At 43.7% G+C, this 12,997-nt stretch overlaps 1 protein-coding gene across 1 annotated transcript; it reads right to left on the bottom strand.

Moving 5' to 3' along the window:
* Window positions 1-2,625: 2,625 nt before the first annotated feature.
* On the bottom strand, window positions 2,626-11,634 carry LOC131969887 (extracellular calcium-sensing receptor-like). Its single transcript, XM_059331114.1, has 7 exons — window positions 11,531-11,634; window positions 11,069-11,366; window positions 10,136-10,930; window positions 9,764-9,991; window positions 9,514-9,637; window positions 8,208-9,124; window positions 2,626-2,928 (listed from the first exon to the last, which is right to left on the bottom strand). The coding sequence occupies exons 1-7, from the start codon at window positions 11,617-11,619 to the stop codon at window positions 2,626-2,628; spliced, it is 2,754 nt and encodes a 917-aa protein (XP_059187097.1). The 5' UTR covers window positions 11,620-11,634.
* Between the last annotated feature and the right edge of the window lie 1,363 nt (window positions 11,635-12,997).

Raw genomic sequence — 12,997 nt, 5'->3', positions numbered from 1 at the left:
AGGGTAGCAGCAATATCCAGTCCACAATGGACCACAGTGCAAACAATCTCAGGACAAAATGAGGGGAAGAGTAATAAATTAATAAATACATTTCCACCTTATGGCTGGAATAAATAAATAAATGACTAATTACTGCTATCGGTAGCATTTAGCAGCTTGATAGCTGAGGGAATAAAAGAACTGGCGTATCTATTTGTTCTCCTTGGAGGGGCAAGATACCGCTGTCCGGAAGGCATTAAGCGAAACTCCTGGCTAAGAATATGGTCAGGATTGCCCATGACCTGTCTGGCTTTCTGGACTACATGTTTTTGCCAGAGGGAGTTCAGGTCTGACAGTCGAACTCCAATGATCTTAGAGCAGACATTAACAATGCTGCTGAGACTATCTCCTTTACTGACCATGACCACTGTCCATGGAACCAACTAATAAAAGAAAAGGTCAAAATATTTTCAATAAATGAATGATAAAAGTTACACAAAATATTCTTAGAAACATTAAAAGAATTCAGTTTATGCAACAGATATATCCTCTGTTGACCCCTTTTAGCAATCGACTCTGTGTTTACATCAAACTTAAATTTGGAGTCAAACATGGTTCCCAAGTACTTATATGTCTCAACAATTTCAACATCATCTCCATGGATGGTGCTGGCTACTGGCTTAGGGTGACTCCTCCTGAAATCAATTACTATCTCTTTAGTTTTAGTTACATTTAAATCCAGAAAGTGATCGTCACACCAGTTGACAAAAGAAGACAGTGCACAGTCGTGGTCTGATTGGGCCCCCTGAAGAAGTGATACTAGCATAGTGTCGTCCGAGAAGTAGCTGTCCTCTTGCACAGACCTACAGCTGTCTGTGTACATAATAAATAACAAAGGAGAAAGGACACAGCCCTGTGGAGAACCTGTATTTGAGGTGATGACGGAGGACATGCTGTCATTCACAAATACTCTCTGAATTCTGTCAGTTAAAAAGTTTAAGAGCAACAAAAGAATCTGATCTGGTAGATTAAAATAATATAAAAGCTGCTCAATTAAAATATGAGGCTGCATCTTATTAAAAGCTGAGGAAAAGTCAGCAAATAAAAGCCTTGCATGTGCACTGGGTTTTTCAAGGTGCTTGTACAACCTGTCTAAGATAAAAATCTTAGCATCATCTACACTTTTCCCAGATTGATAAGCAAATTGGAGAGGATCAAGTTTGCCATTAATCAAAGAAGCAGTTTCTTCTTTCAGTATTTTTTCAAAGACCTTCATCACAAGGGACGTTAAAGCAACTGGCCTAAATTCATTGAGCTCCTTTGGATTATTATTTTTTGGGACAGGGATTATGGTAGATGTTTTCCATATATAGTTGGTATCTGGCCACTCTCAACACACATTAAGAAAAGTGATGTAAACACTTTGCTGAGCTGGTCTGCACAGTGGCGCAGAGTGCGTCCGCAAATAGAGTCTGGGCCGGCAGCCTTACGTATATTAAACATCTTAAGAAGATTTGTGACATTTTCCTGAGTGATCACAATATCATTCTGAGGTGACAAAGATTCCTTCAACGTGGAAATATCCCCCCCAAAAATCAGATCTTTCAAACCGAGAAAAAAATGAATTAAAACAGTTAGCCAAGTTGTCATCATCCACACCGTTTACATGAATGGCCTGTGTGGTCTTGCAAGGTAACTGATTAATTGATGCCATAGATTTTATACCTCTCCAAGCTGCTCTGAGGTCACCACTGCAATATTGGCTTTCAATTTTCTTTTTGTACTTTATTTTAGCCTTCCTTATTTCAACCTTAACTTCCCTTGAAAAAGTTTTTTTGGCCAGGGGATCTCCAGAGTAGAAAATTCTTTACTTTTTATTAATCACTGCTTTCAGTTCTTTAGTTACCCAGGGCTTGTTATCTGGATAAGTGACCACTTTTCTGGTTGGAATTACCAAGTCCACACAGAATGTAATATATGATGAGATGGTATCAGAAAGATCATTTATATCATCACACCCATCGTAAAAACAGTCCCAGTCTGTGCACTCAAAGCATGCCTGGAGAGAGGAGATGCTGGTCTCTGACCAGATTTCCACTGATCTTTCCTCCTGCTCCAGACATCTGAAGGACGGCTTGTACACAAGCATAAGATAGACACTGCTGTGGTAGGAGGCACTGAAAGAAGGCATAGGCAGGGATTTGTAAGCCCCATTTACGGAGCCATAGCAAAGGTCCAATATGGTGTTCTTATGTGTGGTGGGACAAGTCACATATTGCTCATATGTCCTCAAAGTCTTTTTTAAATGGCAATGATTATAATCACCAAGGACAAACTTAGGTGCCTCCGGGCAGATGGGGTCCAGTTTATGCGTGACGTCATCGATCAGCTGTGCCGCAGCAGAGGCGTTTGCTCGCGGGTGAATATACACTAATGTGTAGAAGAGTTGTTGAAATTCGCGAGGCAAATAAAAGGAGCGTAGAGAGATAGACAGTAATTCCACGCCAGTGGTGCATATCTTCTCTCTGATAACTAGAGTGTTACAGTAGGCCTAGTTCACGTAGAAGCAGACTCCTCCTCCTCGGCTTTTGCCGGTGATCTCCTGTGACCGGTCCATACGAATTGGGCTTCCAAACCCGGATAGGATCAGGTCAGAGTTTTGGTCTGTATCACCGAGCCATGTTTCGGTGAAGGCAAGAAGGCAGGTATTTTTACTTCCCGTTTAAACTTGGCGTATGTCTCTAGTTCATCTATTTTGTGGCGGATAGATTGAACATTTGACAGCAGGACAGAAGGAAGTGGTGGTAGTTTGCGGCGATTGTCGAGCCGGAGAGTCTTTAATCTCCGTTGAATGCCACCTCTTCTTCCGCGTTTCCGATGGCTCGGCTTCTTAGCCAGCCTGCGGAGCTCCACGGGTACAATCTCCGGTATTGCGCTGGCTGTGGAAGACTGGAAAGACAGGAGAAGTTCTCGGGCTGAAAGTAACTCTCCCGAACATGCCATGTCCTTCCACGACATGACAGGCGAGATGCAGCAACAGCGCTGACAAGCAAAAGAGTGCAAAAAGCTTCATAGTTGTCCCCATGATCCACAAATCTGAAGCACTGACAGATCCTTCACTCTTCACGGATTAAGAACAGTAATGGTAATACAACAAAACACACTTAAAAACAGTTAAAAAGACAAATAAACACAGACTGACTGGAGGGACTGCTGGTTCGCACGCTGAGGAGCGCCCCGTCATTCGATCAGCTATCATCTGCAAGGCAAACTGCGAGCTAGCAAACATGAGCTAAGTAATGATTGTCTACTCAAACCGGATTATATGGTTCCTGTCACCTAGTATTACTACCACTACTAGTGCATAATGAGTCCAACAAACGTATGTTAGTGATGCTGTCTATGAAATTAGAACGCTAAACTAACTAGCTACATATTGTTGAGTACACCAGTTGTGCTCCCCCGAGTTGTTGATGGAGCAGAGAGAGCAGACGAGGAGACGGTGGAAGAGTCAAACGAAAACACTTTGTTTTCTTTAAGCGCAGTTCATGAAGTGCGGAGCTCAGTTCAATACATACATCAACCGGTACATAAGAAAAGGCTACTCGTTGTCTAGCGTGGTCTCGTTAATATAGCAGGCTTCGCTGTGTCTCCTCCTACTCAGTTAGGATGTTGCCTTTTGTCTATTTTCCTATGTGTCTGCATGTTTATCTCAAAGTAAGGTCTTGACCAACTACTTCTTTGTCTTGTAATTTTCCACTGTCATGTCTTATCACTTACAGTATGCTTCTCTCGAGCTGGGTTCCTGTTTATCTGGTGTGGCCAAAAGGGCATCTCGAGTTGGGTTCCTGTTTATCTGGTGTGGCCAAAAGGTCATCGAGAGATCACTTCCTAACTTCCTATAAGACTTGTAGATATGAAACTATGTGTGTGTGTGCCTGTGCTTGCAACATGTGAGATGTGTTATGTGCTTATTACAAAATCATTTCTTAATACTTCTTCTATTCACTCAAGCTTATGTTACCTTTAATGCTGTTTGGTTAATGCTGCCCTTTTAATGCTTCTGATTGTTTTCTTATAGTAGCTTATTTACAATCCCACAATATATGTCGCACATGCTACAAAAAATCAGTCTGTGCTATGGATGATTTACCATCTTAACACCAGTGACACCATATCTTACATGTTCTAGAGTGTAGCCTACAGATGAGGTGTTTGTAACTATGCTACATACCAATGCCAGAGAGTTTTTGGATTGGGTTACAAAACTATCAACCTCTGTAACACCAATGCTATGAGCAAAAAAAAGTTAACACACAGCCCTGTAATGGATATATTAATTTTGAACATACCATCCCAATATGCCATTATGAACATATTTGACTTAATTTTTTGGAGCATGGGCTGCCTATTTTGCGGATGTAATAATCCAAAAAGAATAGCTAACTCATCGCCAGTCCCCTTCATGGCTGTTGAAAGTCCTTGGAGCTTGACGCACATAGCAACTGTAACGAAGGGGGCGGAGCTTTTAAAATAAGTGATAAAGCAATGTATTCTTTAGGGCATAACTACCTTGTTACTAACAAGTTGTCAATACCATCACTTTCTTAGTCCAAAATGTCATGTCTGATATGAGACTTCTTATAAGACTTCAGGTGTGTTCAAGATTTAAGATATTAAATACTTACAACATGAGACTGGACCAATATGCTTGCTTTCTGCAATTGTAGGTATATTTATTATTGGAAATCAAGAAACAACACAGTAATAACATAATTGGGCATTTATTCATAGAAATTGAGTTACATTTTGTATATACTATCTCCTGCTGCTGGTCAAAATAATGCAATGTAACTCCTATGTAACTGTGATTGCTCTGTGAAATTGGTAAAATAGATTGGTGTGATCCAAATGATTTCACACAGAAACTCATCCTTCATAATGTTCAGTGACATTCTGCAAGCTAGATTTTTGGGGCACATGGGACTATCACATTAGATATTTGTGTGATTGGCTAACAATGATATTTAAGATTAGATGTGTGTTTAAAATAAAATGTAATTAATTAATTTCGGTCATGTGGCTGTACCACATTACAAATGAAAAATGAATACAGTGCAACAAACCTCTAACCCTTACCCTTAGTAAAATGAAGAAAGATGTCTACATAACAGTTTGGTGAACAAATTATTAATTACAATTTATTATTTTCATATTTAAATGTTCTCCTCCAAGAATAGCCATCTTATCGTGGTGGAGGGGTTTGTGTGCCTCAGTGATCCTGGGAGCTGTGTTGTCGGGAGCAGTAGCTCCTGGTAGGGTCTCCCAAGGCAAAGTGGTCCCAGGGGAGGGGCCAGACTTAGAGCGATTCAAAGACCCTTATGAAGCAGGACCATTTAAATCAGCGTACCTCGCCCGGCACTGGTAAACCGGGGCCCCCTCCTGGAGCCAGACCCAGGAGGGGAGCACGCAACTAGAAATAGTTGGGCTCACCTCCACGCATAGCATGGGCTCTGGAACCAAACTCCTGGAGAGAGGCTGGACTCTCTCCTTTTCCGGAGTTGCCCAGGGTGAGGGGCGCCGGGCGGGTTTGGGGATACTCACAAGCCCCCGGCTGAGCGCCGCTGTGTTGGAGTTCTCCCCGAGGAACGAGAGGGTCGCCTCCTTGCAAGTCGCAGGGAGAAGGTCTCTGACTGTTGTCTGTGCTTATGCACCAAACAGCAGTTCGGAGTACCCGGCCTTCTTGGAGTCTCTGGGTGGTGTCCTGGAAGGGGTACCATCTGGGGACTCTATTGTTCTTCTGGGAGACTTCAATGCTCACGTGGGTAACAATGATGGTACATGGAGGGGGGTGATTGGGAGGAACGGCCTGCCCGATCTAAACCTGAGTGGTGTTCTGTTATTGGACTTCTGTGCTAGTCACGGATTGTCCATAACGAACACCATGTTCGAACATAGAGTTGTTCATAAGTGTACCTGGTACCAGAGCACTCTAGGCCAAAGATCGATGATCAATTTCATTATCGCATCGTCAGATCTGCGGCCGCATGTTTTGGACACTCGGGTGAAGAGAGGAGCGGAGCTCTCAACTGATCACCACCTGGTGGTGAGTTGGATCAGGTGGCGGGGGAGGATGCTGGACAGACCTGGCAAACCCAAACGTGTAGGGTGAACTGGGAACGTCTAGCTGAGGCCCCTGTCTGCAGGGTCTTCAACTCACACCTCCAGAAGAATTTTTCCAGCATCCCGGGTGAGGCTGGGGACATGGAGTCCGAATGGGCCATGTTCAAAGCCTCATTTGTTGACGCGGCTGATGGGAGCTGTGGCCTGAAGGCCATCAGTGCCTGTCGTGGCGGCAACCCAAGAACCCGCTGGTGGACACCAGCGGTGAGGGAGGCCGTCAAGCTGAAGAAGGAGGCCTTCCGGTCTTGGCTGGCCGAGGGGTCTCCGGAAGCAGCGGGCAGGTACCGTTTGGCCAGAAGGGCTGCAGCTGCGGCTGTCGCTGAAGCAAAAACTCGGGTATGGGAGGAATTCGGGGAGGCCATGGAGGAGGACTTTCGGTTGGCCTCAAAGAGGTTCTGGAAAACCGTCAGGCGACTCAGGAAGAGAAAGCAGGGCTTGGCCCAAGCTGTGTTCAGCGGGGGAGGAGACCTGCTGACCCGACCTGGGGATGTCCTTAGACGGTGGGAAGAACACTTTGAGGAACTCCTTAATCCAGCCAAAACGTCCTCCATAGAGGAGGCAGAGTCGGAAGATTCACCCTGAGATGCTGAAGGCTCTGGACACTGTTGGGCTGTCATGGCTGACACGACTCTTCAGTGTCGCGTGGAGGTCTGGGACAGTGCCAGTGGAGTGGCAGACCGGGGTGGTGGTTCCCATTTTTAAAAAGGGGGACCGGAGGGTGTGTTCCAATTACCGTGGAATTACACTCCTCCGCCTCCCCGGGAAAGTCTACTCCAGGGTGCTGGAAAGGAGGCTCCGGCCGATTGTCGAACCTCAGACTCAGGAGGAACAATGCGGCTTTCGTCCTGGCCGTGGAACAACGGACCAGCTCTTTACCCTTTCGAGGCTCCTGGAGGGGTCATGGGAGTTTGCCCATCCAGTCTACATGTGTTTTGTGGATTTGGAGAAGGCTTATGACCGTGTCCCTCGAGGAGTCTTGTGGAGGGTACTGCGGGAGTATGGGGTACCAGGCTCGTTGCTACGAGCTATCCGGTCCCTACTTAACCAAAGTGAGAGCTGTGTCCGCATACTCGGCACAATGTCAAACACGTTCCCGGTGGGTGTTGGCCTCCGCCAGGGTGTCTCCGATTCTGTTCGTCGTCTTCATGGACAGGATCTCAAGGCGCAGCCGGGGGGAGGAAGGGATCTGGTTTGGTGACCTTAGAATTGCATCTCTGCTTTTTGCAGATGATGTGGTTCTTTTGGCTTCATCAAGCCGAGACCTCCAGCACTCACTGGGGCGGTTTGCAGCCGAGTGCGAAGCGGTTGGGATGAGGGTTAGCACCCCCAAGTCTGAGGCCATGGTTCTCTGCCACAAAACGGTGGACTGCCCCCTCTGGGTGGGGAGAGAGATACTGCCTCAAGCGAGGGAGTTCAAGTATCTCGGGGTCTTGTTCACGAGTGAGGGTAGAATGAAGCGTGAGATGGACAGGCGGTTTGGTGCGGCGTCAGCAGTAATGCGGGCGTTGTACCGGACCGTTGTGGTGAAGAAGGAGCTGAGCCTGAAGGCAAAGCTCTCGATTTACCGGTCCATCTACGTTCCAACCCTCACCTATGGTCATGAGCTTTGGGTAGTGACTGAAAGAACGAAATCGCGGATACAAGCGGCCGAAATGAGCTTCCTCTGTAGGGTGGCTGGGCTCAGCTTTGGAGATAGGGTGAGGAGCTCAGACATCCGGAGGGAGCTCGGAGTAGAGCCGCTGCTCCTTCGCGTCGAAAGGAGCCAGTTGAGGTGGTTTGGGCATCTGGTAAGGATGCCTCCCGGGCGCCTCCCATTATAGGTGTTCCGGGCATGTCCAAATGGTAGGAGGCCCCATGGAAGACCCAGAGCACGGTGGAGGGATTATATCTCTCGCCTGGCCTGGGAACGCCTCGGGGTCCCCCAGGAGGAGCTGGACGTTGTGGCTGGGGAGATGGGCGCCGGGAATGCCCTGCTTAGCCTGCTGCCCCTGTGACCCGGCCCCGGATAAGCGGATGAGAATGGCTGAATGGATGGATATTTTTACGTTTTCACAATGTTTTTGGTCCCCCTTCCCCATCATGTTCTTTTTTGTATTCTTTTCTGGTTTCAGTAAGATAATGTAACATTTTGGAATAAAAATGCAAATGAGCAGTCCAAAACTTGAGGCTAGAATAGCAAATATCTCCACAGCAACACTGAACTTCCCAGGAGAGCTGACATACGCTGGGATAAAAGTGAGCCATACTGCACAGAATATCAGCATACTGAAGGTGATGAATTTGGCTTCATTGAAATTATCCGGTAGTTTCCGAGCCAGAAAAGCAAGAATGAAACATAACATGGCCAAAAGTCCTATGTACCCAAGTACAGCCCAGAAGCCTACAGCTGAGCCCAGAGCGCACTCTAAGATGATTTTATCTTTGAAATCCTTAAAATTCTTATATGGAAAAGGAGGAGAGATTGTTAACCACAGGATACATATGACAACTTGTATAAGAGTGAAACCCAGAACACTGAATTTCTGCTGTGTAGGCCCAAACCATTTCATCACATTACTTCCTGGAAGTGTGGCCCTGAAGGCCATCAACACCACTATAGTTTTCCCCAGTACACAAGAGATACAGAGGACAAAGGTGATGCCAAACGCTGTGTGTCGTAGCATGCAGGACCAATTAGAGGGCCGGCCGATGAAGGTCAGAGAACACAGGAAACACAGAGTCAAGGAGAAGAGCAGCAGGAAGCTCAGCTCAGAGTTGTTGGCCCTGACAATAGGAGTTTTCCTGTATCTGAAGAAAATGAAGGCTACAACAGCAGTGATGCATGTTCCAAATAAAGATGCTGCAGTGAGAAGAGCTCCCATAATCTCTTCATATGACAGAAACTCTGCCTCTTTCTGTACACAGGAATCTCTTCTCTCATTTGACCAGAACTCAGGGTGGCATCTCACACAGGTGATAGAATCTGAAAAAAATTCAAGTTGATATATTTTGTATGCACCCAAGGCAAACACCACATACTGACCAAAGTATAAATGGATATGTTTATGACTGCGCCATGCCATTGTAAATAAGATTTCAGTAAGATTTAGCTAAGGGGGATTAACCACTGTTTTTCGTTTGTTTTGTTTAAATCCTAATAAAAGCATTATATTGAAATATTGATTATTTGATTGTTTCAAATATATTTTTTCAATGCTGCTGAACTATTTGCAGGCGTAGATACCACGAGGAGGTGAGAACAATGTTGGCCTTGTTATGATTGGAGTGATTTGACCCTTAAGATTTACTTTTAGCCTTTTTTGAAACTGACTTTTACTGAAAGAATATTTTAGAATATTAATATTACTACACCTGTCATGTTGCTTATTTCTCCCTCTGCACATCTTAAACAGTCATAGCAGCAGACAGGCTTTCCTTTCTGGAGAACCTTGCGAGTTCCTGGTGGACATTCCTCACTGCACACTGACAAAGGCACCTGCATGGACAAAACAACAATGAGACACATGTATGGACATTCAGGATGTTATATATTTATTAAAACAAAACCTTTTCTGATGATACAATACTGTGTACAATTGTAAAAGATTAAAGACTAAATTACCTGTTGTGAGTTCTGTGCCCAAATTAAAGACTTGTTTTGCAGAATAAGTTGTTTGTCTGCAGGTAAAGATGCATCATGAAGACCAACTGTGACAAAGTCCACAATGTCATTTTCTGTTGGCTGCCAGTTTATAATTTCATACTTTGCTGGTGGGTCTCCATTCTCATTAAAGTAAACCTCATCTCCTTCCTTTGTTTTAAAGTAAGCCTTTTTTGTGTGCTGCAAAATCTAACAATAAATAAATAAATGTAGATCATTATATGACAAATATTTTGGCGCCTATTGGCAACAGCATAATAAACTGTTTAAAACATGTTCCTTGTTAATTTGACTTGTATGAACAATAATTCAAGTATTTGTTGTTCAACTCACCTTAAATGGATCAAGCTGCATTGTGTTATTACATGTTTTGTTACAGCTGAGGGCACTATGAAGTCCATGGGCCACAGCATAAACTCCTTTATACACATTATAAAAGATAGGCATGAGCGACATATCAGTGAAGCTGTTTTGCACTTCTGTCACATCTTCATGTCCAGTACATTCTCTCTGAATCCCAGCTGATGACTTTGACTGCTTGAACTTACAGCTAAATAAAGTCTCCCAAAACTCTGCAAACAATTCATTACTCGATGTATTGAGCGGTTTTACATTCAACATGAACTCTCTCAAACCACTGACATGTGCTTTGGGGATGGCCAGGCCTATGGCCCCATCCAGAATGTGATGTTTATCCATGGCTGCAATTTGGGAATCAGAGATCCAGCCCTCACTGCCGACCCACTGGAACCCAGTCAAGTTGTGATGTGAAAACTTGTGAATTAGGACTTCCATATCCGAGTTGGAGAGAAAAGCAACAATCACCTTTGCAGTAGAAGCCTTGATAATGTCAATAATCCTTTGTATTTTTTCTGGTGGATCAGTTCTAAATAAAGGTACAGAGTACTCCAGACAGATGCCCAGCTGTTGGGCCACTTCTGTGAATGTGGCCATGCCATTATTGCCATAATCATCATTTGTTCTAATGGCTCCAACCCAAGTCCAACCAAAGTGCTTGACCAACTGGGCAAGGGCTCTGCTCTGGTAGTAGTCACTGGGTATTGTTCTGAGGAAGGATGGGTACTTAGTTTTATCACTGAGACAAGCACAAGTAGCAAAGTGGCTGATCTGGAATCAATAAAAGAAATGATACGATATGAAACATTGTACACAGTGCAGTACAAGTCTTTTTTTTTTTTTTTTTTTGCAAAGACCAGCTGGAAGAATTACAGAAAAAACATTATTTACTTAAGTCATCTTACCCACCGAAGGGATATTAAAGGGTCCAATGACAGTAGCCATAGCCATCCAAGGGGATGAAGAGGTCTCCCCCACAATCGCCTGCACTTGGGCAGGTCTGGTACATGATGCCTCAGAGAATGCAGATACAACTTCATTGCCATTAGCCAAGGCCAGTGTAACCCTCACACCTCTGGCAATGGAACCACAAACATCATAGATCTTATAGCCCAGAGAGATGCCGGGGAGTAGATCTAAACTGTTATTAATCTCCTCTATGGCAAAGAGCATAACCTGGAGATACTGGAAACCTCTGAAATTCAAACTTGATGCACACAAATATAATAAAGACAGTTGCATAGGAAATGATAGCATTTGATCGAAGTATTTCTCATTTTAATACTCAGTTTGATAACTTTCTTTTGTATCTGTACACACTTCATGTTCAATAGTTTGAATCCAATTTAAATTCTCTAAGGTATAATTTACCTGATGCATTGCAGTGGCAGTGGTTTGTGTGTGTAGGTATCTTTTCTGTAATCCCAGCTGCTGTGGAAAGAGAAAATTCCCCCCAACATAATGTCTCCATCCTTTGATAACTGGGGGTTCTCAGGATTCCCTCTCAGCCTGCACACAAGATCCTCAGCCTGAGAGAAAGATGTCACGAGCAACAAATATAAGAGTGCCCAACTATTCCCTGACCACCTTAATGTGGACGTCATAGTGTCTGAGCGCTAAATCACTGTTGGCATCATCACACATTAATGTAGATCAAAAGCTTGCACTTGTATTTATTCATTTTAAAGCAGCATTAAAATAATAAGAAAACAGTGACATCTGATCTCAGAGGACCTACAAGGTGGGGCAAAAGGAGGATGGTGCTCCATCAGAAAAAAATATCTTAGGTCTTAGTTTATTTTATATATCCCAACTGTATATATCACTTAAATGCTATATAACATTACAGCCAAAAAAAATGCCAAAAAAATGTATTAACATAGATTTTTCTTCTTTGTGTCAATTGGGGGCAGTGAAATCAGCTTTAGTACAACATTATTACCTCATCAAGTTGATATGGCTAGTGTGTGTTACACATCAAGCAGATGGCACAAATTTAGGCCTAGCATTCTTTTTGAATTTTGTTTGTGACTACCTAATGAACCATAGTCCAATATTTAGGGAGAGTTGAGTAAGATGAGACACTTTTTATTTTGCTTTCTCTTTTAATGAAGAAATACCTTTTGGAATACCCATGCTGTCCATTTAATGTTTTACATGTAGGAGTGATACCAGCCTCCATCACTAGATGTTAATATGGTAATTTGGATATAATTATTATAAATCATTATTAATCAGAGTTCCAAATTGATGGATCAGTAACTTTATGAGACAGATTGAGGTTAATCGGCTAAAAAAAAAGTGTTCCTTTGGGTGCATTAGTAAACATTTTCCTAATCAGAGTAAATTCACAATTGACTGTTCACAAAACTCCTCCCTCGATTGATTCTCTTCCAATCATTCCCTAGCAACTGTTACTAAGAGAAGAAGTCCGTCAAGCTTTGAGGTCTGAGCAACACGGTGAAATGGTCTGACACCAGGTACCCTAAGAGTTTAGCTGGGGGAGTCATTTTTTTCCATTACCAAGATCCAAAAATCAAGAGGAGCGTTGCTGGCTGTGGATTAAACAGTGTGGGAGACCCCACTCCAACCTAATATCTCCAAAATCAACTGACACACATAATCTGCAAGGTAAGCTGCGAGCTAGCAAACATGAGCTAAGTAACGATTGCCTACCCAAACCGGATTATATGGTTCCTGTCACCTAGTATTACTACCACTACTAGTGCATAATGAGTCCAACAAACGTATGTTAACAATACTGTCTATGAAATTAGCACGCTAAGCTAGCTAGCAATGTTGCTAGCTTAACATAATATAGCTGTTCACTGCTACATA

Source organism: Centropristis striata, chromosome 4 (genome assembly GCF_030273125.1).
Source record: "Centropristis striata isolate RG_2023a ecotype Rhode Island chromosome 4, C.striata_1.0, whole genome shotgun sequence".
NCBI classification, from domain to species: Eukaryota; Metazoa; Chordata; class Actinopteri; order Perciformes; family Serranidae; genus Centropristis; species Centropristis striata.
This window is presented reverse-complemented; position numbering and strand designations above follow the sequence as displayed.

What these genes read in the sequence shown, in the direction of transcription:
- LOC131969887 (XM_059331114.1), bottom strand. Translation starts at nt 11,619, where the DNA reads ATGTTGGGGGGAATTTTCTCTTTCCACAGCAGCTGGGATTACAGAAAA. An exon ending in AGAAATAAGCAACATGACAG is followed by an intron (nt 9,125 to 9,513) that starts GTGTAGTAATAT and finishes AATTTTTTTCAG; the next exon opens with ATTCTATCACCTGTGTGAGA. An exon ending in ACCAAAAACATTGTGAAAAC is followed by an intron (nt 2,929 to 8,207) that starts GTAAAAATATCC and finishes CTGTCTTTCCAG; the next exon opens with TCTTCCACAGCCAGCGCAAT.